This window comes from Seriola aureovittata, chromosome 15 (genome assembly GCF_021018895.1).
Source record: "Seriola aureovittata isolate HTS-2021-v1 ecotype China chromosome 15, ASM2101889v1, whole genome shotgun sequence".
NCBI classification, from domain to species: domain Eukaryota; kingdom Metazoa; phylum Chordata; class Actinopteri; order Carangiformes; family Carangidae; genus Seriola; species Seriola aureovittata.
The window spans coordinates 10,931,566-10,958,612 of record NC_079378.1 but is presented as its reverse complement, the minus strand read 5'-3'; the positions used below and the strand labels follow the sequence as shown (position 1 = coordinate 10,958,612).

Here is a 27,047-nt window from a genome sequence, read left to right as displayed (position 1 = left end):
AGTGCAGTTTTGGCGACAAAGCTTTGCTCTTGATCTGCCCGTGTACTCAGGTCAAAGGTGCATTGAGCAAAGCACATTTTGTACTCTGCGCTGTTTCTGTGATATGATGGTTTTAACCATAAGAAACACAGCTAACGTTAAACATTTTGAACACAACAAAAGGTGGAGACATAAAGATAGATAAATATAATACATATATATATATATATATATATATGGTGATACATTAAAAGTTAATGGGTGTATCAAAAAAAAACTAAAAACAGATTGCATTAAAAGTTCTGAATTTGAATTCAAATAGTGAACTGGGGTAGAAAGATAAAAGATTCTCCAAGTCTCTGAACTCTACTGGAGGGATACACACTATTCTTCCATAATATATTCTCTCATTTTGTGTTAATGTTAGTGAAGAGTGGTGTGTACTGGGTGGAGGTCTAGTGACTGTGAAGGCCATAGCTTACAGTGTGATTCACATCATTTCCATGCTCATCAAACCCCTTCGGAGAGCTGTCACGCGCCGTATGGAAGCATCGGCATTTGTTATGCTTCTCCGCTCATTTCTCCACCACTCCTTGTTCACATGCAGCACAAGAACTGAACGTATGAGAAATGGGGCAGAGGAAGTGTTTCAGTTTCAAGATTTCAATAGCAGGTATGTGTCAGGAAAGAAAACACATTTGCCAGTAGATTACTCATCGGCATGAATTAGGCTGATTGTTTCATACCGTTTAAGATAGAACAGCGCCTACTGTTCTCAACATCATCGCCAACTTCAAATCATTAGAGGTTTTCAGACGACTCTTCGAGGAAGCTTTATGCAGTGTCTGCTGAAGGCGAATGGCAAAAGTGATTTATGTGTGTTTTTGTGTTGTTCATAGCACACTGAATTTAACTGATGTGAAGCCTTCTCCTGAACAGACACTTGGAACAAAATCGGGGACACAGCTCATAAAAAAGACATTTATCCATATCCTCTAGCTAATATGAAAAAATGAACATCAGGAAATTTTAATAAACATCATTTTATGATCAATTATCCACAGCTCTGTTTTTTCTTTTTATTCCAGACTTTAATTATGGCAAGAAAAGGAAGCAATATATTCCCAGGGACTAGTAATTTTAAATTCATTGGAAAACCTTCTATGCAACTGCCAATGTTTGTTTGGCTTTTGGCCTGGAATTATTGAACAGTTTTTACAATGGCCTATGCTTATTCTAGGACCTGAGCAATACATTAAGCAAATGTGTTTTCTCCTCCCAGGCTAAACAAATTTAAGGTGTTTTATCTTCGCTCATTGTAATTCTGCACCTCCCACACAAGGACATCAGTGGTTATGGCAGATCTGCACTCAACTGTTGTCTTCCATCCACCAAACTGTCAGAGCCCTATAGTGCAACTCAGCCTCTATAATGTATTTCTTTCAATCAGCCTTTTTCAAACGTGTTCATGCATGTACTGTATTAATGTAAGGCAAAGATCAGTCTCTTAAGTGCCACTGCAGGCACCCAAGGTTTTTCTGATTCTGTCTGAAGTAAAATTCATCAATTTAAAAAGGTCACGTTTATGTGAAGTGTTAAGTAGCTGTACATAGCGTTCAGAAAGTATATATCCACTTTCTTTTTTTTTTTTCACTCAACATGCCATAATGACGAGGCGAAAACAGAATTTTAATAAGATCCGCAGGCAGAGACAGGGCCTGAGGAAGATCCTCTCAGATCAAAACGTTGCCAATTTTAATTAATTTTCTGGGTGCTATTAGCACAGTGTGCAGATCTTTTTTTTTTCCTTTTTTTTTCTTTTTTACTTTTGCCTGTAGTTAAACCCTTTTTGATTCCAGCACCTGTGAAAGTGCTTTTGGATATTCGTGCTCCACACCCTATTTGAAAACAGAATTTTATAAATTTTTTGCAAATTTATTACAAAGGAAAAACTGAAATATGACATTAACATAAGTATTCAGACAATTTGCTGTGATACTTAAAATTTAGCTCATTCGCCTCCCGTTTCTCGTGATCATCTTCGAGGGGTTTCTACGCCTTGATTGGAAAGGCACACACCTGTCTATCAAAGGTCTCACACTGATGATGCGTATCAGAGTGAAAAGCAAACCACGAGTAGGAAGGAATTTCCTGCGGAGCTCAGAGACAGGATTGTGTCATGGCATTGATCGAGGCACAGATCAGAAGGATACAAAAAAATCTCTGACTGCGCTGTGCATTCACATATGAGGCTTTGCAGCTGTGAAAAGATAAGAATTCCGGAAGAAGAACAGCATTTCATTATTTGACAGTGCAACCGTTTCCCTTTATGCCATTTACTATAGAGGCTAAGTATTTCCAGCTCACAGGTGACAGTATACATGGCTACAAGTGTTTTTACTTTGAGTCACCCTTGCCAGTATTTGCCTTGAGAGGACCCTGGCAAGTATCAGGGGTAATAGAGTGAGTAACATCCACCAACATAAAATTAAGGGCCAAAAAAACACAATATAGCATTCAACAACCCTGTCCCTGTCGCCAAGAAGCACCCCCGTGGCATTATGCTGCCACCACCATGCTTCACCGTAGGCGTTAGCCAGGTGATGAGCAGTGCCTGGAGTTCTGCCCAAAGTGTTACATTTTTTTGTTTCCTCAGACCATAAAGTGACCATTTAGTCATTTTAAAGTCATAAAGTCCTGTGAATGCTTTTGGAAAATTCAAAGTGGGCTGTTAATAGGATGGTCATCCTTCTCCCGTCACTGCTATGGACTTCTGAAGCTTTGTTGTGGCTGTTGGGTTCTTGGTCACCTCCGCGACCATGATCCCTCTTTCCCGGTGGCTCCGTTTGACGAGACGGCCGACTCTGTGAAGAGTGCTGGAGGTTTCAGACTTCTTTCTCCTAATGTTTGATGGCCCTGGTGCCAACTCAGAATTTACGATTCAGTTTCGCCGGAGGCTGCGAGTGCATATAATGTTCAGCTGCAATTCTCTCACCGAACCTTTTCACGCGACCTTAAAAACACAGTGTGAAAGCAGAGCGTGACAGCAAACAGAAAGATTTGATCAATTCGAAGGAACATAAATCTTCCTTCAAACAATGACTTCTGTCCGCACAGCAAACCATGCAGTGCAATCTCCCCCGCTCCGCCCTACATGAAAGTCTCCTATTCCTTCTTCAGTTGTTAGTGAAGCTCAATACGAAGTGACTTCAAACAAAAAAATATATCTCCCTGTCATAAATTAATCTCGTCTTTGCAGTTCATTCTTCAATGCGCACATCATTCATAATGTGCATACTGTATGAGTGAGTGAGCCATTTGTGAACGCACACTGCGACTTCTTTCTCTATGCCGAGGAACTCCCCGCACCGGACGAGTGTCGGCTCTTTCCTGCGACCCTACAGATGCTGGATTCTCGCTTCACATTAGCGATGCACATGGCACAGCACGTGGGCAATGCTGTGGAGATAAAACACTGGAGAACTGGTATAAAATGTGATGAAACAAGGAAGCTGGAAGAGAAGGATGAAAAGAGATTGTTGAACGGAAATGAACAAACAGGATAAAAACTGAAACAGACAGAGAGAATGCCTCGCATGAAGAGAGACTGAGAGGAAGAAGCCAAGACAGAGACATACAGAAGGAATTGTTAATATAACTTCTTTTTTTTTTCTTTTTGGCTCTTCTCAATACACTGTTGCTATGGCGGATATACAGCATGAGAGAAAAAGTCTTTGATTTTCTTTTTCCTTCACCTGAAGGGAACATAGCATGTCTGCACACTGTAGCGTGCAAGGTTCAAAGTGACAGCACAGCAACGTGGCAAAAACACACAGACATAAGCAACAATAAGGAGAGACATAAACGCAGGCAGAGGGAACCACACACACACACACACACACACACACACACACACAAACAAAGCCGCGATTAGACAGATCAGTGTCCCTGACTTAAATTCAGCCTGTGTTTTTTTTTTTTTTTTCTTTTTTTGCCAGGCTCAAATCAGGAGTTTGCACCCTGTTTACAACTTCCTCCTTCTTAACAAATCCAACTCCACATTCTCTGGCTGACTAAGATAATCAAGCTCCATGCTTTTATTTTTTATTTTTATTTTTTTTTTATTTAAAAAAATGGTAATTCACCACTGTAGCTAAGAATCAGTTTCATTTTCTAACCAGAGAACAAAAAGACACAGTACATTGTGTAATCTGCTCATCCAGTGCATGTTAGAGCTTGGGTGATTTCCTCGACAAGCGAGCCAGCAGCAAGACACACGCGTAAGCACGCACGCAGTGACACAGGCACACACATTGGGACCAGCTGACAGTATCTTTGCTCTAATCAGAATCTTAATTAGTCTGCTAGCAGCGTCCCATTAACATATATTCCTCCTAATTAACTAGGGACACACGCTTACAGAGGAAGAAAGGCAGAGGCAGAGGAATTAAAGATGTTTCTTGAAGTTTCATAAGATGAGGAAATAAATGAACAAAGCAGGGAAACAAAAGTAAAGCTTTGATCCGTCAACCTTGTTCTGCCTTGCCAGACAGACATGCAGCCCAGCTCAGATCAGCTCAAAATCTTTGCCGGGCAAAGAGTTACCTAAAGTCAACAGAAATGAACTTTTATCATTATAGTGCTCTTTGTTGAGAGTAACCCTTCTAACTTTTCACGCTTACGTTTTCCTCAACTAATGGAAATTTATTGAAAATACACAAAAAGAAAAGGAAACACAAGAAGAGGATGTATTTTTACTGTATATTGTGGGGGTATGGGGGGTGGGGGTTGGGGGTCTCTGGATTTGCTATTAAAGGCACTGTTGCCAGACTAACCCACCGGTCGTGTTACTGATTTCCCCGTGTATCTATGTTGGAGTCCTTGGAAGCCAGCTGTGGCTTTGGCTGCTGCAGTGGAAGGTACAACACCAACTGATCAGTCATGTTGTGACAGAGTGTTGCTAGAGCAAGTCTAGTAGTGTCGAACATGAGTCATTTACAAAAGCAGAAAACAAACACACACACACACATACACGCACTTAAGCATACTTCTGGCGTCTCATCCTCTTCACTTGCTTCAGATGTAATAACTCACAAAGTCATGCTTTTATATTAACAAGTATCCGTCATAGCTGGTGTAACATCTTGGCTGAATAAACACAGCTTTTCTTTGTCAATTTAATCTAGGAAAAAAAGACAACGTGGGTTATGTGCAGACACACACACACAAACACACACACACACATACATGCTGTGGGTGATGACCAAAAAGGGTGTTGTGGGTGAAAGATGAAAAAGAGCATTTTGCATTAGGCTCTACTGTCTTTGTTGTAGTGCCAGGCCTGCCTACAGTTCTGTGTCATGACTCATGTCCTCCTATCCAGAGCCACCAGAGCTCTATTTCTACACCACCGTGGCTTGGTTTCAGCAACACACTGCGCTGGGATAAAAAAAAAAAAAAGGCAATGCAAATTTGAAAAGATCCTTGTTGCCATGGGATGCAAATTCTTTTGATTAAGCTGGTTTACACAGTGCTTTGTATGCATTTTGAACACACACATTCTGAGCTGGAGATGGCACAATAATCTGCCAACAGCTTCCACCGGAACTCAGGACTGTTTCAGTGCCTTGCCCAAGGGCACTGCAGTTGTTCATTTGTGGCATCTCAGTCATCGTGGTATTATTTCCTCAGAAGTGGCATTCTGTCACATATTTTTAAAGGCGCAGTTATGTGCTGCTGCTTTCATATCAGCAGTGCGTATAGTGACAGCTGTCTTCCAGAAACCACAGTGCCTCATTAACAGCTTCTTCTGCTCTCAGGAATGACAGTAGCAGGATTTGCACCATGGGCATTCTGGGCATACCTACCTCCCTCTCCCATCACCACAGGACGTCCAGTACTGATCACACATGCCGCTCTCCGGGGCCACAACAGTCAGAAGTTATGGGGGCGTAACATTCCTGCGTTGCTCGTGTATGGCGGCTTGATTAAAAAAGCATTTTGCTCTAAAAAAAATGTATTTAAATGAGGCTGCACTTGTAACTTTGCTACAATGTTCCTTACATTAGTGTGTGTTAAAGTGAAACTCCTGAAGCTTTGGTTTGAAAATGTAGCTTATGTTTAGGAAAAAGACCTAGATGCCTTGGTATCATGTAGAAGTATTTTGTACAGCTTGTTCAAAGCTGCATGACTCCTTTTGACGGCACATTTCTGCACAGGTCCACTCACTATTTAACCTTTGGTATCAGTTTTCTTCAAACATCTTTGCTGTATTTTACAGAAAGCAAAAGATGCTGTGGATGACAGTCTACTGTTGATGGGGGCTTAATACTTTGCGTACGGTCTTGATGCATTAAATATGTGAACACCAGAGTGCTGAAATATGCAAAGATAAATGTGCCCATTTAAGTAACTGCTTGTGAATTACTTCCTTGTTTGAGCACGTATTAGATATCTCAGAAAATGTATTTATTTTATTTATTAATTTTATTTTAGAATATTCATATTATAATATTAACATCATAAAAATGTCCAATGCCAACTTAAACATTTTCTATAATGTCTTTGCATGGTGACTATGGTATGATTGTGAACTATAAACTTTAAGGTTAGGCTTAACTTAAATAGTTGGATAGGGAAGGTTGTGGTTACAGTCATTTAAGAGGGGATTTAAGTCTGCCTTAAAGTCAGGTGTGCTACATGCTATATGGTGTCTGCTTTACTTTGTAAAGGGCACCTACTTCCTTTATTGGTCCTGAATGTTGGCAGAATTGAATGTGGACTACGAGGTGTGGAATCATCCAATATGGACATAATTCCTAGAGGCAGTCGACTGTGCATCTTTGAATGTGCTCTGAAAAATATTTACTTGCCAGCTACACCCAGATTCCATTTGGACCAACACTCTAGGTTCTTAAATTTTTTATTAAGATCAGGACTGTCCTCATGCAGAGTCTTGATGATTAAAAATAAGCTCACAACTTTTTTTAATTATAGTTTGTTGGTTTATTATTTTGAATATGTATTCATTTATTTTCTTTGTCTTAGTCGGACCAGTAGAAATGTGTTGAAATCACAAACATACCTAGCAGCAGTAGCAGCATATCGCAACTCCAGATGAGAATTATGTGCCTCAACATTTTAATGGATTATGGTGATTTCTGTGATGTGAAGCCTTGGGACTGAATTGAAAATGCATGAGCAGTGGTTTGGTAAATTTAGCCACTCACTGCCAGCAAGTATAAAAGTGACCTTTGAGCTTCTGGGCAAACTTTGACCAATGAAATATGAGTTGTTAACGTGGGTCTCGCTGAGGCTATTTGGTGAGACAATTCTGAAAATAAATGTTCACACCAAGCAGGGAACTTGGGTAAAGTCGTAACTGCCATCCATCAAAAATGTCATTTTCATTAGTCTTAGTTTTCTATTTCTTCAAACTGAATCCAAAAAAACACTCACAGATTTAGAACTGTATACAATATTTATTGACAATGTATTCCTTTTCATAGGTTTTCATAGTAAAGACAGACACTGACTTTTACAGGGCTTATCTTTAAGAAGGGTACAGCTCAGGGTTTCTGGGAATGTTCTCGTGAGTGGCACATACAAGGATTTTTCAAGGTGGAGGGTGTTGAGAGGGTAAGAAGGATTGACGCTGCTCGGAGTGAAGTCCAGCGCAGCAGGAGGCTAAGGCTTCTTCTGTGAGTGTGTGCAAACATACACTGTCACCAACATGTGTCATTTAGGCTTTTAAGGATGTCAGTCTGTCCTTGCTTTGCAGAGAAGACTCTGCTGTCTGATGAAAACCTTGCTTTTCCAAAAACCTTAACTTCCCAGGAATGAAGAAAAAAAAAAGCCATTTTCAAACCATTTACAACCATGTATTTTTAAACTTTATACAAGGGATTATGAAAGGATTTCCTAAGCATAAATATCATTCACTTTTCAGATTCCCTAGCGGACAATGTACTCATTCTGTATAGTATAAATGTGAAAACTGCCAAAATTGGATTTACAAGGTTTCGCCAAACAACAGTGTTTGCAGCTTCTTTTTTTTTCTTTTTTTTTACACAGGAGTATAGAAGTATAAAAATATATGAAACAAAAAAGCGCTGTGAAGTACAAACACATATTCAAAGTGTAGAACTTATGAAGCAGACCTTTCTCTCCAGTTGCCGGTGTACTTTGGAAAACATTACTGTCTGGCCAAACATACACCCACTACACACTCTCACACTCAAGCACACCATGTCATACCACATACAGTATTATTTTGAAGTTTAAGAAATATATTTATATTGGGTAGTTTGAGACTTGTCTATGGCTGAGGTGAATTTAGTACCTTAATGACTTGTAAAGTATTTTTAGTTTTTTTATTCTGCCTAGGCTAAAAAAGAGTGTCATTCTGTTAGTACTGTCTGAGTACTGTATATGGTTCTATTGGACTTGTATTAAACAGAAAAAAAGCAAAACAAATTGCAGAGAAAACATCTGGAACAAGCTCACTAAGGTACTTTCCTTTAAGTACAATTCTTGGGTTCAAAGTTGTAGTTTGTGGTTGTCATGTTGTTAGCAGTGTGAATTGTGCTGACCTGAGATGGTTGAATTTTGGGCTGATACGAAGGCATCACCAGCCTCTTTTTCACTTAACCCTTAGCGTGTGTGTGTGTGTGTATGTGTGTGTGTGTGTGTGTGTGTGTGTGTGTGTGTGTGTCTGTGTGAGAAAAGGTGGTGTACATTAAGCTGTATTTAGCTGATCATTGGTACAATAAATTGTTATACTTTTGCTGAAACATTACAGCAAATACATGCTGCAAAAGAATATCAACTACATTCATGATTACATGTTTACATTTTGGCAAAACCCCCCCAAAAAAAAGTGCTTTGACAAACAGAGCAAAAAAAAAAAAAGAAACGTGATCAAGTGCCACTGTAAAATAAACTATTTACATTGTTTCATATCAGCCTTTGCATTCTCTTTACGTTACAGTATAAATGATATTGAAAATGTCCTTTTGTCTTTTCTGTAGAAAGCTTATAGGAATTTATTTACAAGAATAATATGCTCCAATTGATGATTAATAATATACTATCTGATATATACATACTTTTATTTAAATATGTTTTTTATTTTGGGATATGATCCAAAATTCAACTTATCCTCATCTATAGAAAAAATTACAACACCGATTATTAGTTTTTTGATAGAGTTACTGAATTCTGAATTCTGAATCTTTGCACATGTTTTGTAATTTTTTGTTACCAAATTAACGAAGTGGTTTGAGAGAAAAATATATTAAAGAATTTTGTTGACATAATCACCAGAACTATCAAAAAACCCAACACAAAACAAAACAATGTACATACTTTTCAATACCTAGCTCAACACAGAGTGAAAATGACTCATTTTGATGAGTGACATGTAAACACCAGTGAGGTGAAAGCCCAAGATTCAACCTGAACTGGACTCTGTTGTTAAGTTAGACCTGTGCGCATTGTTTAAAGTTTACATGTCAGTTGCTGGGCAGTGCTTGTGAAAATGAATCGTGTGTCATTTTTAAAATAGTCATAACTGTTGCATAAATGCTTTTTATAAAAAAAATTAAATCTTTTTAATATCATCAATATTTGCAATACCAATAAAATATACTTTTTTTTAATACTGTAATTACATATGCATGTATGCTTAGTTGAGGTGAATTAAACACAAAAGCACAAATGAAACGAAACAGCTCAGTGAGAAAGGAGAAAGGATGTAAAAAAGAATATCAAGGAGTTACTACTGTACAGAGCATGCAGTGAGACATAACTGGAGGTGGCTACATTTTAAGTAAAGAATTAGAACATTAATGTTTAAGTGTTCACTCACGCCTCCACAATCAAAACGAATGGAGTGCCAGGAGAAATGAGCCCTTTGTCTTGGATCTTTTATCAAAGGAGACAAAAGCTCCGGTTACTAGTTCTCATTTCTGTGTGATATTTGGAGTTACCCCTTCTTCCATTCTACATCTTTACTAATGTTCGTGTTGGCACAATTTCATATATGAGCCTCTGTCACTCACTTGCACGAACCAACTTCTTTTTTTTTTTTTTCTTTTTTTTTTTTTGTCGCCTCATCCAACCTGAATTCCGAGCGATAGTTTACATTTAACTCTTTGATGAATGATTTAGTACTAATACAGAAAAGAGACTTTAAACACCACAGTTCATTCAGACAGACAGTGTGGCAGATCTGTGGGGAGAAGGATATGACACTCTTGTGTATTGCAGCCCTAGTTGTATTTTTACATTTTAACCTTGTTGTAACTGAGACATAAAGTGTAATCATAGTCATATCAATAAAGTTCCTCTTAAGACAGCCCCCATAAGCACCAGGTATTAGAAGAACTACGGTACAGCCTCTATGGCTTTTAAGAACTTGTGTGCAAAATCTTTTATAAAATCTACCTTGTGTACATACAGTCAAAAGCACGGCGTCATTAGTAAATAATCTGCAATTATAATCTGTAAATTTGTTTTGTCTTTACGGCTATATCCTTTATGATCATCAACCCATTGATTAATCTGGAAACAATAAGTGACTAAGCGGTTTTAAACCTATAATAATAAATATAATAATCTGTCTTGGGAGGCAGATATAGTATATAACCATTAGAAACAAAAAGAAAAATTATCTGCATTAAAAAAATTGTATTAAAATTCCGGTGTTGACACCTGATACTTGATGATTTTTGTGCTTTTTATGCATTCTCGCCCTCCTGCAGACCAGTCGAGTCATTTTAGCTTCACCATCTGTGTTCTTCTTGAACCATGGAAGAATGATCATATCTGATAAAGTGCCTTTTCAGCAGTTGTGAACGATTTGTATCAGTGTAAATAATTATCCGAGAAAGTGAGAATAGAGTGCTGAAGAAGGAATTTTGTTGGTCATTTTCCCTATAATTAATCCTATACATGTGATATTTACATTAACAGTTACTTAAAGACTAAACTACTTTCTTCAGATACAATCTTCCCCAAAGACATATATTGCATGAACATGTGCTTTGGGATAAAATCCAATATTGATAATTATAATAATATATAAGAAGCTAAAGCCAATTTGGTTAAAGACAAATATTTGATATCTTCTTTCCTACATATTTTTCTCACTCTTGTTTTGTCTTTACTTTCTTTCAACAGTTTGACACAGTACACAGAACACAATAATGACAATCCAGATTGGCTGTACTAGTTTCATACATTTTTGACTTTCAACAGGCTTCTTAAGTGCAATCTGAATTAAAACCTGGAAGTTCTGGAATGATCTTAGTTGATAGTATGTAATGCCACCTTATTAAGATGGTTTAGGAACTGAAAAGTATATTAAAGTACAAAAAGGTTGATCATAAATGTCTTTTACATTACATGATATTGTAAATTGTGAAGTTCAGGCCCTTATAATATTGGTATCAAATTAATTCTAGTAACAATAGTTAATATTTCTTTGACATAATTAATCTTAGTAAACCATGTTGACTTCAGCACTTGTAAGTAGTGTCAGGGAAAGTAAACGGTCATTTAAAACTAATATGTCAACATGTTAATTTGTATCTAACTGATATGGTATTTTGGCAATGAATTATGTAAATTGTAAATCTAACATAATAAAAACATAAAAAATATGCAAACATTTTAAAAAATGGTAAGATACACAATTCACAAAATATGTAAAATTTTGAACAATTACTCAGGAACAGGCACCTTATATGTTTGTAATCTCTCTTCTATAAGGTTTTCACGTGTTAGCCAGCAAATGTGGTATTCCAAGATATGATGGATCCAGTCCTGAATATAGTAATTCAGTCCAGTGTTACAAGATCACATTAAAATGAAAACAAACCAGATACAAACAAGAAATGAGCAACATATTTTGCTGTTTGTTCTTGCCCTCACTGATGTTCTTTTTTCTTTTTAATTGACATAGTAAAGCCAGTAAACGATGTTGAAGAAGGAAAAGACTGTTGGGAAAATCATCCTCGACCATTTGTCAATAGAGTTTACGTCAGTCAAGTCTGGGATGGTGATTTTTAGCTGTGAAGCGCGCCTCCGTAGTCGGCTCTTCTTTTGAGTCATGTGGCGCTCCAGCGCATTTCGCCCAAAGTTGTGCCTGGCCATCCCTGCTTTGCGGTACTGTAAAGTTGAGCTGTCGTATGTCAGCATGGTATTTCGTGGGTCATTGAGACCCAGAGCCAGCTCTGAAACGCCCATGTCATTCTTGATGTCCAAGGTGCCCAAAAGGATGTTTTCATGTGGGTCCATCTGTTCAAAAGTAAAATTAAGTAAAAAAATAAATAAATAAAAATCAGCATTTCAAAAAGGTGGAGGTCATAAGAATATATTCTTTAGAATATATTATTTAATTACATTTAACATTTCATTACATGTAATGTCAAAACGGTCACTCCTTATCATTATTTATGAAGCCTTTTAGTGTCTTTGAGCTTATTATTTTGATTTTGCCTGCCCAGCACCAAACAGCAGACAGACAAAGTTAGCAACTAGCTGGTGAACATAGTGAAACAATCACAAGCTAAAGACCCAAAAGTTTTCCTCAGGTGCTAGTTGAGACTAAAACAGACCTAATAGGAGAGTGAATATTGGTCTCACATTCTCCATGTGGGCAAAAAACACAACTGCTATCGCTTTAAAGTAATAGTGTGGTAGTTTATGTTGTAAATTTATAGTAGTGGTTTAACCCATTTGACATTTTTGACACAGGTTTTTGCTGTACCTTATTCTTTTGATCACCCAGTCCAATTGCTGCGTCATCCACAAAGATTGGCTCCCACATCGAGTCATGACCATCGAGATCTCTTTGTTTCATTCTTGCATACAGAGTATCATCTCTGCCAACCACATTCCCCACCAGCCACTGCAAGCAAAGAAGAATTGCCATGGTTACTTGAGCAACTGAAAAGTTGTGGATGGAGACTGCATTTGTGTAGACAGCCATAAGTTGGACATAATGTACATTTTATGAAATCCCTGTGTTCACAAGTAACTGCAAATACTTGTGTACATGAACTACACAGTTTTTAGTACTGCACTTGAATAAAGCATCCTCTCATCAGTGGATTCAAATATCTAGTTTTACTTTCCACCTTCATCTTCACTTGCCATTTCTCCCTTTGTTTTTTCATCAGTTCTAGTCAGTGTTTTGTATTCAACTGATATCAGCAGGTCCATGTGCAGCCACATTATTGTGGCCATCTTGCATCTTTTCTCATAAGGGATTGGTTCGTGTCAGCTGGTAGCACAAAATGGGAAGGTGAATGCGACGCCTTCTACCAAGACAAAGAGCCAAGTGTCTCAGAGACCTTCTTTCCCTCTGTTTCAGCTGGCAACGTGTCACATTTGGATTTCAAACAGGGATAGTACAAGCTTATTAGGCTGGCTTTCCTTGGCACAGCGAAGGCAGGAAACATTAGGTCAACCCTCTATTTGAAGTGGTGAAATTTCTTTTCTTTGTGAGTAATTATTCTGAGCTCCTTAGACAGCTTTATGAATAATTAACGTAAAAAATTTCATGGCAAACTAAAGAAAATATGTGATTCGGTGAATCCAGAACAAAAAAAAAAGAGCACATCGGAACTCAGCTAGAGTATGTGCTTGCCTCTTCATATGCAGATTTTGAAAAAAAAAGAAAAATTAATCATAAAAAAAAAAAAACTACAGAGACAAGCTTTTCTTACCTTGTTTGGATCCATCCTCATCTTTTCATTGTTGGCTGTCATTGATTTCTCAGCTGCCTTTTTCTGACGCTGAGGGCCCCGTCCAAAGAAGATGTAGTTTACCAGCGCGTACTCCAGCAGAGCAAGGAAGACAAAGACGAAGCAGCCCATGAGGTACATGTCTATGGCCTTGACGTAGGGGATTTTGGGGAGGGTTTCTCTCAGATGGGTGTTAATGGTAGTCATGGTGAGCACCGTGGTAATACCTGATAAAGAAAGACCATGTCCATCATGTTGTATCAGAAATTCAAGAATGTTAAAAGTAAAAAGAGTAAAACAGTTTATGCTAACAATAGATAAGTGGAGGGAGCACTCGCAAATCTTAATTAAATGAAATCAATAGAACCAATCACATGAAACCCTTCCTTACTGTACTATTCAGACTGAATGTGTGACCGTTTTAATCCTCCTGACTGCAAGACATCTTTGTGATCGACTTGATACCATGTCTTTGCTTAACTAAGCCTGTCAGGATCAATGAAACCAAGGGGGCTTACCCTCCGTGCCTTCAAACCACGCACTGGTAGATAAGCTAAAAGACGGGCACCTGAAGCGGTGCGGCAATTTGAAATTCAAATATCAACCTTGGTCTTGTTCATTAGTGGAGAACTCCTACTGAGAAAAGTTGTAGACAGTTTCAAAAGCCTCACCCAGCAAGCTGCGGGGATAGTTACTGTCAGATTGACTTGGCATATCAATGTGTTGAGTTTGTGCTTATTATAAGTGACACGCCAACTCTCACTAGAAGTAATTTAATATCTTTTTTTTTTTCAAAGTGTGTGTCTATGGTATTATCTATATGCAGGAATTATAACTGGCATGAGAAGCCTGATTCTGAAGCTTAAATGTGATTTTCTATACATGATTAAATAGTTGTTTTCTCAGCTCCTATAGCGCTCACGAATCCTCCCACATGCACCTGTGCGTTCGACTTTGAAAGCACACACAGTGAGATTATTTAAGGCAATTTCTATGGAGAGCCTTAGTAAACAATTACTAAATTATTATACAGCTGTCACATAGCTGTCAGGTGACCAACCTCAAAATAGGATTCAGGCAATTCTCCCAAGCTGTTGCTGCAAGAGCTTAACAATAACAACAAAGGATGTCTGCAGCACAGTGGCCATGTGATGCAGCCATTACAGGTCCACTTTAATGCCTGAAACCAGGTCAGAGCAAAGTGGTTCCTGAATCTAGTGTAGATTGGGGGGTGACCGAATATTTCCCAACTCTGCTGACCTGCCTCCATTATGGAGCATTACCTTTTTTTTTTTTTTTCTTTCATTAAATCCCATGCATGCCTTCCCCCCTGGATCACTAAATGCAGCTCAGTCGTCAATCAGTGAAATTGCCTTGTCGACTAAAGCAAGGGATGGGTAGAAGGATGAATGAAGCTGGGTGGATGGAATTGGGTGAAAGGAAGACAGGGAGCTTCAGATAAACACGGAGTAAGTTAGCCGACTGCAAACCTCACAGGCTTCACAGGGTTTACATAATCAAGAACGACGGGGCCGAATTGTGACTTTCAGGAAAATGCAGAGAGGCTCTCAATTCAAAGTGGAAATAAATCAACCTTGTCATCCATCATTTTACGTTTCTGAGCTAAAGTAACTCTTCTTGTACTGGGATGGATATTTCACCCTGTTAAAACCAATGGTGATTGAAAAAGGAGTAAAACATAATGTAGTTGTGGATCAGCACAGTGTTGTTCTGCTCTCTTTGAAGACTGACTAAAAATTAATTTCTGGGATTGATAAAGATACAAAGCACAGTAATTAATGAATGAAATCATGAATGAATTAAGTTAAATTAATATCATGGGCTTCACAGCGCTGCAACTGTGGTGATGAATACTGTAGAAGAAGTTTTACCTATTCACCAGAAATTCTTGCAGCAAAGACTTTATTTGATATGGGATATTTCTCAATCAGGTCTACCACAATATAATGCTTTTCTGTCCTTGTCAGTATATTTAGTGTTTAGATCTGCAACTGATTTTCCTGTCTGATTTTATGTGACATATGTTGGTTTCCCCAAACATGTTTCTAATTACCCTTCAAATGACTGATGTGATGGTAAGGAGGAGAAATTGGGGAAAAAAAAATCTATATATTGCTTTTACTTGGATTTCCTTGGTCAATGTGTTTCAGTGCAAGTCCAATCTTCTTCCGAGTGCCCACCCCTGTTTTAATGCATCGTGCCTATCTATTTAGATTTGTATTGCAGGCCTCACCTAGAGCCACTCTGGCAGCAGACGCATCATAGTTGATCCAGAAGGAGACCCAGGAGAGGATGGTGATGAGGATAGAAGGCATGTATGTCTGCAGGATGAAGTACCCAATGTTTCTCTTCAGCTTAAAACTCAGGGACAGACGAGGGTAAGCACCTGCACAGTCGGGGAGGGGGAAGGAAAATAGAAAGCAGAGGCAGTGTTAGGTGACGTATGTCCACACTATTTGCCTCAGATACTAGGTCTCCAGGACTTTCTGTTTCTTCAATATGCTATTTTAGAGATACAGTGTATATTTTGGATTGTCCTCAAACAAGTTCAGACCTAGCAAAACACAAACAAACCAGATAATTTGTCAGAAAATATTGATGGCGTCTGAACTCTATGGTAAAGGTATGGTTAAATTTAGACACTAAATCTTACTTGATTAAGGTTATGATATGTATGTTTCGATGATCAAAGGCAACCAAAGTGAGTTATTGGTGGGATATTTTTGTGTTGAAATCATTTTGTGCACCTAGTCATAACAACAGGTTAGAAAGATATTCAATGAAGAGCAGTGAATCAAGGCTGGAACCAGTGAATGTTTGGTAAATGACCAAAACAGTTGATTAATTGATACCATTATCATTGACTAGTTTTCAATAGATTGACTAATCCGCAACCAACATGCTAATTGTGCCATGACTCCCATCTTGTATAGTGTCTTACATGCAGTAAGACTGCGGGCTGCTCTTGCCCATCCTAAGTATGGTCCCTCATCCCTGGGTTGTCTATTGCAGAGGCACACAATTGAAGAGGTTTGATGGTTTGTCTGTTTTTTGTTTTGTTTTGTTTTTCGCTCATATCTGCTCTATTTGAAATAATCCCACTGCAGGGTTTTGGTAAGGGTAAAGTCTATCAGCGAGACACATTTCACTCCTCAGGGGAATTGGCTGTATTTTGGTTTGAGTTGCGTAACCAAATCCCAACTGGATGGGGGACAATAAGCATAACCACAAGAAGAGCTAGAATGCAGTACAATATGTTGCTTATTTGAAAGTTACAGAAGACGGACGAGGAAGGAGGATTAAGTCTTTTAAATGAAAGCACAACCGATCCACTAGGCTCAGCTCCTCTTGGAATGCCACCACTTATATCTGCTATTTCTGTTAGCTCATGTTAGCATGAGTCACCGAGAGAATCACTGAATTATTTCTTTATGAAGTGAGGAGACAGCTTGGGTAGAAAATAACAGGACAGAGGGGCAATGGAGAATATTTATTATTCATAAACGCAACAATGACATTGCCTATCCTTAGAGTGAAACATGACACTTATATTGGATAAATGCCCGGGCACTTGTGCTGATGTTTGCGTTTCTGTGTGACCCCAAGGTTGGTCTCTCAATATCTGAATAGACAGCACGTTAAAAGGGAATCCCCCGTCAATCATATTTCTGCATTAAGTGATCAAATCGGGAACACAGCGGGGACCATGCATGTTAATGATAAACAAACACACACACATACATACATACAAACATTGTGCATTCATCGGTAAACATTATGTTTTTAATAAGGTTGTGTGGAATATGTGACCCCCCGCAGACAAAACAAGCTCTGATTGGTGGACTCTCTACGTTCTCATTGTATTAATGTTTTGCTCTCATTCAATACAGTGGCAACCCCAGAAACCGTATTCAGCTCAACCACTGTCCCGCTTACAATTGCTTGCTTGCATGACAAATTCATGAATATGAAAATGCCGAAGAAATGAATATTTCACAACATCAGACTGCATTCTTTCTGTTTATTGCTGTTAAATAAGTCATGGTGTCTTCTGTCTCCCAGGACAGCACTTCATTCGAGGGTTTGTATGTGCGTTCGTACATTTACATAACATTTTGCATTTCTGAAAACTGTGTTCAGTTTTTTTTTTTATTTTGTACGCAGACAAGTGGATGCTGCTTTTCATATCAATAAGCGCAAACAGCGAAATGAGTTAATATGTATGAGTTGCCGTATTGTCTTCCTTGCAGAAACATAACAATAATAAAATGCAATATCCCTAAGTGGCACAAAATAATTAAGGGTTGTTTTAATGGAATTAAAGGCAAAGTAATTAAGTGTGTGTGTGTGTGTGTGGGTGTATGTATGTGTGTACATGCGTGTTAGTGTGTGTACAAACATTGAACATATATAGTCAAAGATAATATTTATTTTCACGATAAGAATATTAGGCTGCATTGTGTTGTGCTGGTTTTGCTGTTTGTGTGTTCAAACTTGTAACATTTAATTAATACAACCAACTTGTTTTGTGACGGGAGAGTTTCATGAACTTCAAACGCTGTTCAGGACGTTACCTGTGGAGAAGACGACATTCTTGGAGATGAGCTTATGATCCACAATGGAGAACTGGGGGAGTTCAATCTTGTCCACCCCCGTCACCGCGTTGTCTCCTCCTCGCCAGTAGAACTCTATGTCATCTGTAGTGTAACCATCTGAGATAGAGCACAGGAATTATAAAGGACTGTTAATTGTCTGTACCGTATGTATATTTATAATCATCCCCCATCTGGATCTCGTACAGTACAGTTAATTAATCACTTAGCATGATTAGGTTCGCGTTTGTCACCATTTTACATTTTGCTGACAGCAGACACAGCAATTGGTCTTTGGTCCACTGACTAACTAGAATTACCACCTTGCGGTTGTTTGACTCCACCAGTCAGTCAAGATGCAGGAAATATGGTCACAAGCTCCCCTTCTGTTCCTGAGTTATGGCACTGGATAACGGCCAGAAAAGTGTTTTTGCAGAAACATCATGATGTCTACTGTTTGGATATAAAATGTCATCACCTAATCATTTCATTTCATCATTATTATTATATTATTATTATTAGACATTTGAGTGATGAATGTAATAAATGTGTGATAAATAGCATGTGAGTTCTTCTGTGAGGTTACAATGACCTTTGACCTTTGACCACTGAAATCTAATCAGTTCACCCTTGACTCCGAGTGGACGTTTGTATCAAATGTGAAGAAATTCTCTCAAGGCATTCTGAGATATCGCGCTCACAAGAATGGGACGGATGGACAGACAACCCAACACGCCGACGCCCACGTCTGTCGCCGGCACGGAGACATAGAAATAAAAAATATGTGGTTATCCACAAGAAAAGGACGATTCTCATTTACCGTGCTAAATGTCTTGTGTGTATGCATTTACAGTATGAATGTGTTTTTAAAGGATGCTTGTTTACGACCTCTGGCTTTGGGAGTGCCAGATCCATATATTCAACAATTACTTTCATATACTATAAAGGAGAAAAGGCATGAGCTCATTTGACTAGACTGGTGAGAATTAATGAGCTAAAGTCAGTGGACCTGACATCTAATTGCCATGACACTGTCAAGTAGCAGCTATGTCATAATTACTCAGTTCATGTTGGTGGCTCAAATCTTTGTAATTTTCTTTTTTGTGCTTTGCTGCTTTTTCAAGTACCAACATGAATTTTTGTCACCTATTAGTATTATTATTGTTTTATGTTTAAAATTATCCTCTTGCATGCTCTGCCCTCTTCTTGACCCCTCACTTGTAATAAATTCAGCGTGAAACACTCAGGACAAATGGTGCATAGTGAATTCTTTTAACTGATTTTTACTTAACCTTGATTCATGAGCACTCACACAGCTGCACAAACTCAGCTGCTCAGTGCACCTATCTATCTGTCATCTGTTTCAAAGGAATCCCCACATCCACTTTTGGTTGACCCTTGAGCAAAGGCACATGCTGATGTCTTGGAACGGTATTCTTGACAATAACTGAATTATGAAAAAGCCAGTTAAAACCATGAATTATGAAACATAGTTAAACATACCATCTTCCATAGTAACTGGTGAAACCCCTTATATATGTGACTAAATAAATGAGTCAAATTTATTATGTTTTGTCCCATGAGCAAGTAAATTATTAACACCAAGAGCAGGAATGATTAAATAACCAGGCTTGCCCTCCATTTTCACCACTAAAACCCAATAAAACCCTGCGAAGGGACAAGAAGCAAGTCCATTAATATTAATCTCAACCAAAGACCATGAAACTTGGCTCTTGCATAATCCACTGCCTACTGTCTGCTCTGGTGCAGTTGTCATGTCTGCTGACTTCAGGGCATAAGAGCATTGGTCTCAGAGAGAGGAGAGGAAGGAGATGAAGAGACGAGGAGAGACCGGAGACAGCTGGGGTTAGTGCACTTTTTAAGATGAGCCACTCACCATTAAAAAGCCTGCTAAAACTCATTTAAAACAGCAATTTGAAAAGTAACTTTACAAAAAAAAGACATATTCAGAATTATCACCATGTGAGCTTGTGTGCATGTGTCTAAATGGGCGTTGGAATAATAATCAAGTTGTTTTTATGGCTCCCTGCACCACAGCAGAAGTCATCATATATTGTGGAAGAAAGCCCCTGAAAATCAACATATACAGCTTGTCTTAAAACATGAATGGCATTATTACTTTTCTATAACCGCGTATTCTTTAAGGCTACAAAATGATAGCTTTTATACTGTAGTGCAACTCAGTCAGGATGCTGTATTTTGTACATAGCAAGGTAGCAGTGCTGGATTATCTCGGCGCTCTGACAGCTCAACACGATGGGTGTATTGAAGTGTGAACTTGCTCTTCTGTGAAGGAGGAGGCCAAGACTTGCAACACACTTTCCTGCCTCAAGACAAACAACAGAATATTTTTAGTCTTACATCATAAAACTGATAAAAAGAAATGTTCAGTCTCTCTCAACGTGCATGTATAGTGATTCCATTTTAGGCAACAGCAGGAGATGGATTAAGCGACAATCGTGGATGTTTTTCAGTATCTCAACATGCAACTTAATAATCGTCTGTGATGGTTGCAGTGCTTGTTTCGACTTTGCATGTTTGCTGCGGTGGGGATTTGCATGCATGTTTTTTTGAGTTTTCCTGAGCGATTATTGTTGTATCGTTTGATTGCATGCATGGAAGTTGACTTCTCTTTTGCATTAGTCTCCATGACCATTACTCTGCCGAATGCTGATGATGGGTAGGTTTAGCAGCTAGAAAGTGAATTAACATTTTTGATTTGCATGAGGATGTACAGTGTGTGCGTGCGTGCGTGTGTGTGTGTGTTTGTGCGTGTGTGTGGGATGGCGGTGATGATGAGGCCACACAGGATGATGAATAAAATCATGTTTGACAGAACAATTTAGAGGGAACTCCCACGCTGTTTCATTGATTAGTGCATAAAATATAGACCGTTATATCACACCTCCTTCCTCCTCTCCTCTCCTCTCCCTTCTCTGTTCTTGTCTCCTTCTTTTCCCCAGCTCTTCCTCTCTAACATGTTCTGTTTTTATCTCCCTTTCTCCCACCACTTTTTTCCATTTGATTGCACTCTTTCCTTCCTCTCGGATATTTCTCTGCCATAACTGCTATTATGTGTCCATCCGTCTTTCACTCTACCTTCCCTCTTCCTCTCCTTCCCCCATACCCCTGCTCTCTTTAATTAATACTTGTGTGACCTATTTAGTTGCTCTGAATTATTAAAGCAGACTCTTCAGTGGCTGCTTTCAACACCCTCACACTCTGACATCTCTTGTTCCTCTTGGTGAAAATGTAGTTGGGTGCTCACAACCTTACAATATACTGGGATATTTTTCTCCAAAAAAACACTATATTTCCAAAACTTTCATGTAGTTCGGAGGGTCATTCCACATCATCATCATCATCATCATCATCATCATCATCATCATCATCATCATCATCATCATCATCATCATCATCATCATCATCATCATCATCATCTTCATCATCATCACCTCATATCAGAGGCAATCAATAAAATCTTCAAATGAATTCCCAAGCCTATAAGGACAAATTAGATTAATGTGCTCTCCCAGTTAAAAAGCCTGGCAGCTGCATTTTGGACCAACTGCAGACGATTAAGTGCCTCTTGACTAAGTGTAATAGTAGTAAATTATATTAGTCGAGATGGGATGAAATAAAGGCAGGTCATGTCAGGGGCAGACAGAAGTAACTTAATTTTAGATACATTTCCGAAGTGATAAAGCCACGACTAAATAACCTCCTCTACTTGAGGTTCAAAATTTGAATTTGAGTCATTGTGTTGAGTCCCAGAGGATGAAACCTCATTTTATTGGTGACCCACAGATCTTTCCCCTTGTGCCACCAACGGAATCACATTTCCTCTTGTACACAGGATATTGAAATTTAAAGGAGAGTGCAATTACATCTACAGCAATCACTTTCCCCAGAGAATGAATCCTTTGCTGATATTTTACACCCCATGAGCCTTTCCTTTGGTACCACATCACATAATGCATCTCAGGGTCTACGGGGCAAATTCACACAGCAACAACACTCAGACTTGTGTGTGCACACACTTCCAGTGAAGAGGAGCGAACACGTTTGTGCAAACCTTACACATATCAGAGTCAGTTATTTGATCCAGGCCTCATATTTTTGATCGTCCAGCTAACCCAATCCACTTAACTCCATTGTTTCCACGTTATTGAGGCTGACTTTGCAATTTTGCCTCGCTCTGCTCTCATACTGAAGTTATTACGTCACAGTTTTTGGCACAGATAGATCACCCTGATACCCATCCTGCATGAAATAAAGTGAATGCAGTGAAAATGCAGTGAGAGTGAGAAGAAAACAGAAGAAAAAAAAAAAGAGGCATGATCTGCACTACATCACACACACAAGGGTAAGTCTTGAGTATTTATATTAACTATGAAATGAAGGAATGAGAAAAAGGGAATTAGCTCTTTGATTCCTCAGTGGCATGAGGCTTCTCTCATGGATTCCGAGGTCTCGGAGCGTTGGCAGGCCAAAAATAAATGAAATTGTTCATGATAGCATCAGAGGAGATAGCAATACAATACTAAAGCTATTTAACTGGGACTCTGGCATATCTCCCTGACCAAATCTGACTCCAGGCCCTTTTTTATCAAGCTTATGAAATAATGTCTCAGTTGATTTGTTTTAATGGGCAAAGAAGGATTTTGGAGGGAGATAAAACACTGGCTTTGATATTGCTCTAGGCAAAACATAATCAGGGATAACAAAGTTTTTGTTTGTTTTTTTTTTTTTACTTCTAAATGATGCTCTGAAACATCATATACCTGTATTAAAACACAATTTAAAAAACCATGTAAAAGCACTCAAAACGATCACAAAAAATATTTTTATCCAACGTTCCTCACATCTATAAGGAGAGCATGTGGCCTTTAATGCATACAGAGTTTTACAAACCACACCTTGAAATTAAAAAATGCCAAAACACCCGAATCTATTCACCAAGAAGTCAAGGAAGCACACAAAGAGTCTAGGGGAATGTATGTAAATAATGACACTTATGATACAGTATTGAAAATCGAACTACACAATTCAATCTAACCAGATACACAAAAACATCCTCACACACCCACACACAAATCACCCCCCCACCACCACCCCCTTAACAACTGCCTGTCTCTAACTCTCCCCTGCGAGCGGAGAATGCGACTCCTCTCTTAAATATGTCTCAGATGAATTTTTGATTCCATGCATTTCAAAGCGACTTTAATGTTATTCCTGGTGTCCAATTAAAAATGTCTTCAAACTTTTGCAGTACACAGCAAGCTGCAGCCGACTGCATGCCTGGACAGGGACAGGAACATCTAAAGATAAGATAAATAAATAAGCCATGCAAGCCCAAGTGTAGAAACCATTCACACCCCAGAGGATGTGATGTGTGCGGTTTCTAAAAATGGGCTCTGATGGGCAGAGATAGCAAGAGTGAGAGATGGAGAGTGGAAACGGCTCTGTCCATATGATGTGGATCGCTGGTGCAGAAAATATAACTATTAACTAGTAAAGATGCTGTAATGAAATGATAGTCTCATTGTGCACAGCAACTGGGTGAAATAACAATCATGGTGTGCCTTTCTCTCCTCTCTCAGTGTATACAGAAATGAACACAAATGCATGTGTCTATTGCTGACTGCAAGTTTTTCTTAATTTGTGTTTGAATTGCTTTGCTGTTCGCAATGTTTTTTTTGAAGCGCCTTCACTTCAATTCCCGATTTTGCCGTCCCCTGAGGAGCCACCTACAGTCACACATGTGCTAAAGCTAAAGCAGCTAATCAGGGCAAAAATGTTTCTGTGTAGTATTCACTGTTTAACGGCTCAGTGACCTTACTCTTTGCTATGATTTATTGAAAAGGTGCGCAGCTGCTTTACTTGTGAAGTCAATGTTACATCTGTTACTAGAATCAGCTTCCTGTGATGGCAGGACTACAATACAGCACTGTATATACTGTACATTGTAAACTGCATTACTGTAACAGTGACCCAGAGATGTCAGGGATTTAACCCTTTTAAATAATGCAGGGAATGGTATTTCCTCGCAGTGAGGTAAAATCTGGTGTGGCCTACTAGCTGAAGTCCTGAATTACGCATGAATTATAGAGATGCTGAGCAAGTAACAACAAAATAGATGCAGGGTGACAGGGCTTGGCTTGCAAGGTTATAAACTTAAAACCCTTATCCTCCACCACTGAACGTGAGGTTGAGGTAGTGTGGTATTAAAGCCTTACCTTGCCTTATAATAAAAATAAGACAACAACTGCTGTCTGTGGCTATGAAGTCCTTGGAGTTGTAACAGCATGGCAGATAACAGTCTAGTCTGATGAACAAAGAAATGTTTTCTGTATTCTATCATATAATGTATTCATATCCAGAGTAGAAATTCTTATAATTTATATCTATTGTAGTTATGGCCCATGTTTACAGATAAGGCAACACAGAACTCTGAGGGTAGAGTCATAATGTTCGGAAGCTCTCCCTGGATGATAAACTTAGAGGGAGAGAAGGTAGAACTGCTCATTCAGAATGAATCACACTCTATGTTTTACAGTGTTTTACAACATTATCTTTGCTATCTTAAACTTCAGGCCATATCTTCACATAAACACTCAACATTGACAGTTGTATTTTCTTTAATCAGTGATTTTAGTCCAGTCTTCATGTTTAATTTCTCAATTTTCTGAATCAGGCTATGCAAATAAAGCAACACAAGCTCCAATGAGCACATATACCTCTGAGACCTTTAGAGACCCATGCTAATATTACAGACTTTCTAATTCATTCATTTTCATCAAGTATGCCCTCAAGTGTCGTCTTTTCCTCAGGCTAGTCATTTTGAATAATTAATTAATGGTGTCAAAATGTCAAAATTGTTTAAAATCATTGTTTCCGTGATGTTTTTCACTGAGAACTGATTTGTATCGTTTTATTCATGTTCCACAGGGTTATGAGATGTTGAAAACAGGTGTGTATCATTACATCTTCTTAGCTCTGACTGACAGGGCACAGGCAGGCCTGCCTAGTGCTGCTTCCTTCAACATCCCTGTTAAGATGTGCCAATCAACATCTACTGCTCTTTAAGTGGGTTGTGGCACGACACATTATACCCTCTAAAATGACCATATGAACGTTCTGAAACCAATTCATACGAACATATTATGACCTGCTACCTATGTAGTAAAGGTTTCAGCAACTTGAATTAGTTATTTAAGTCATTAAAATAAAAATTTACAGCCTTAGCCTTACTTTACTGTGAGGATCGGACTTTTTTTCACTACAGTATGACGTTTTTATGCGTAATGCAAACATTCTTTTTATATGTGGTCATGAGGCATCGCGGTACAATGGTTAGCACTGATGCCCAAGAGTAAGAAGGTCAAAGGTTCGAGTCCAGGGTCGGGGCACAAAGTTTGTCGACTTTAAATATTCTTCCTGTGCCTGCTTGGGTTCCTTCAGAGTACTTCAGCCTTACTTTACTGTGAGGATTGTATGCCTTACAAGACAATTACGTTTTCTGATGTTTTTATGCCTTACTATACTGTGACTTTTATTTTTTATTTTTATGCCTTTCTATACTATGAACTTCTTTTACTTTTTTATGCCATACTATACTATGAAGTTTTTTGACAATTTTATGCCTTAGTATAATGTGACACCTTTTTGGAATTTCTATGCCCTTCTACACAATGGAAGTTTTTGACGTTTTTATGACGTTTTTATGAGTTACTAAAGTATGTAGCAAATTCAGGTAGGGAGCATGGTACACTGATTAGTACTCTTGCCCATGAGTGAGAAGGTTAAGGGTTCGAGTCCTGGGTCTCAGGTTATTGTTGGTCCTCTTTACATGTTCTTTCAGTGCCTGCTTGGGTTCGACGATTTTTTCCGTTTTTATGCTTACTAAACTATGTTGTTTTTTTATGTTTTTTGCCATACTATACTATGACCTTTTTTGACGATTTTTTGCCTTACAATACTATGACGTTTTTTGACCTTTTTATGCCTCACTGTAGGAAAACCTTTTGTGCTGTATTATACTGTGACGTTTTTTGATGTTTTTTAGCCATACTTTACTACAACGTTTTTTGATGTTTTTTTGCCTTACTATACGATGATGTTTTTTTGTTTTTTTTTTGCCATACTATACTATGACGTTTTTTGACGATTTTATGCCTTACTATAACAAGACATTTTATGCCTTATTATACTGTGACATTTTTTGATGTTTTTTGCCATACAATACTATGACGTTTTTTGACGTTTTTATGCCTTACTATACACTATGACGGTTTTTGGAATTTTTATGCCTTCCAATACTATGTTGTTTTTTGATGTTTTTTTGCCATACTATACTATGACGTTTTTTGACAATTTTTTGCCTTACTATACTATGACGTTTTTTGACCTTTTTATGCCTCACTATAGAAAGACATTTTGTGCAGTATTATACTGTGATATTTTTTGATATTTTTAGCCATACAATACTATGACGTTTTTTTGTTTTTTTTTTGCCATACTATACTATGACGTTTTTTTGACAATTTTATATCTTACTATAATGTGACAATTTTTTGGAATTTCTATGCCCTTCTATACCATGTAATTTTTTGAAGTTTTAAAACAGTATGACGTTTTTATCAGTTACCAGAGTATGCAATTTTAGTATTTAACATGGTAC

The 27,047-nt window shown here is 38.3% G+C and overlaps 1 protein-coding gene and 1 long non-coding RNA gene across 3 annotated transcripts in view; one reads left to right on the top strand and one right to left on the bottom strand.

Moving 5' to 3' along the window:
- Positions 1-13,849, top strand: part of LOC130182128 (uncharacterized) — a 156,267-nt gene extending 142,418 nt beyond the window's left edge. Inside the window, exon 5 of the long non-coding RNA XR_008829680.1 lies at positions 13,766-13,849. This is a non-coding gene — a long non-coding RNA (uncharacterized LOC130182128). The remainder of the gene's footprint in view (positions 1-13,765) is intronic.
- Positions 9,548-27,047, bottom strand: part of LOC130182124 (gamma-aminobutyric acid receptor subunit beta-2) — a 74,554-nt gene continuing 57,054 nt past the window's right edge. For both annotated transcript variants that reach the window (XM_056396743.1, XM_056396742.1), the window contains 5 exons: positions 18,326-18,463; positions 15,985-16,137; positions 13,713-13,957; positions 12,752-12,892; positions 9,548-12,279 (listed from right to left, as the gene is read on the bottom strand). In XM_056396743.1, the coding sequence (XP_056252718.1) occupies positions 11,932-12,279; positions 12,752-12,892; positions 13,713-13,957; positions 15,985-16,137; positions 18,326-18,463 (1,025 nt within the window). In that variant the 3' untranslated portion in view covers positions 9,548-11,931. The remainder of the gene's footprint in view (positions 12,280-12,751; positions 12,893-13,712; positions 13,958-15,984; positions 16,138-18,325; positions 18,464-27,047) is intronic.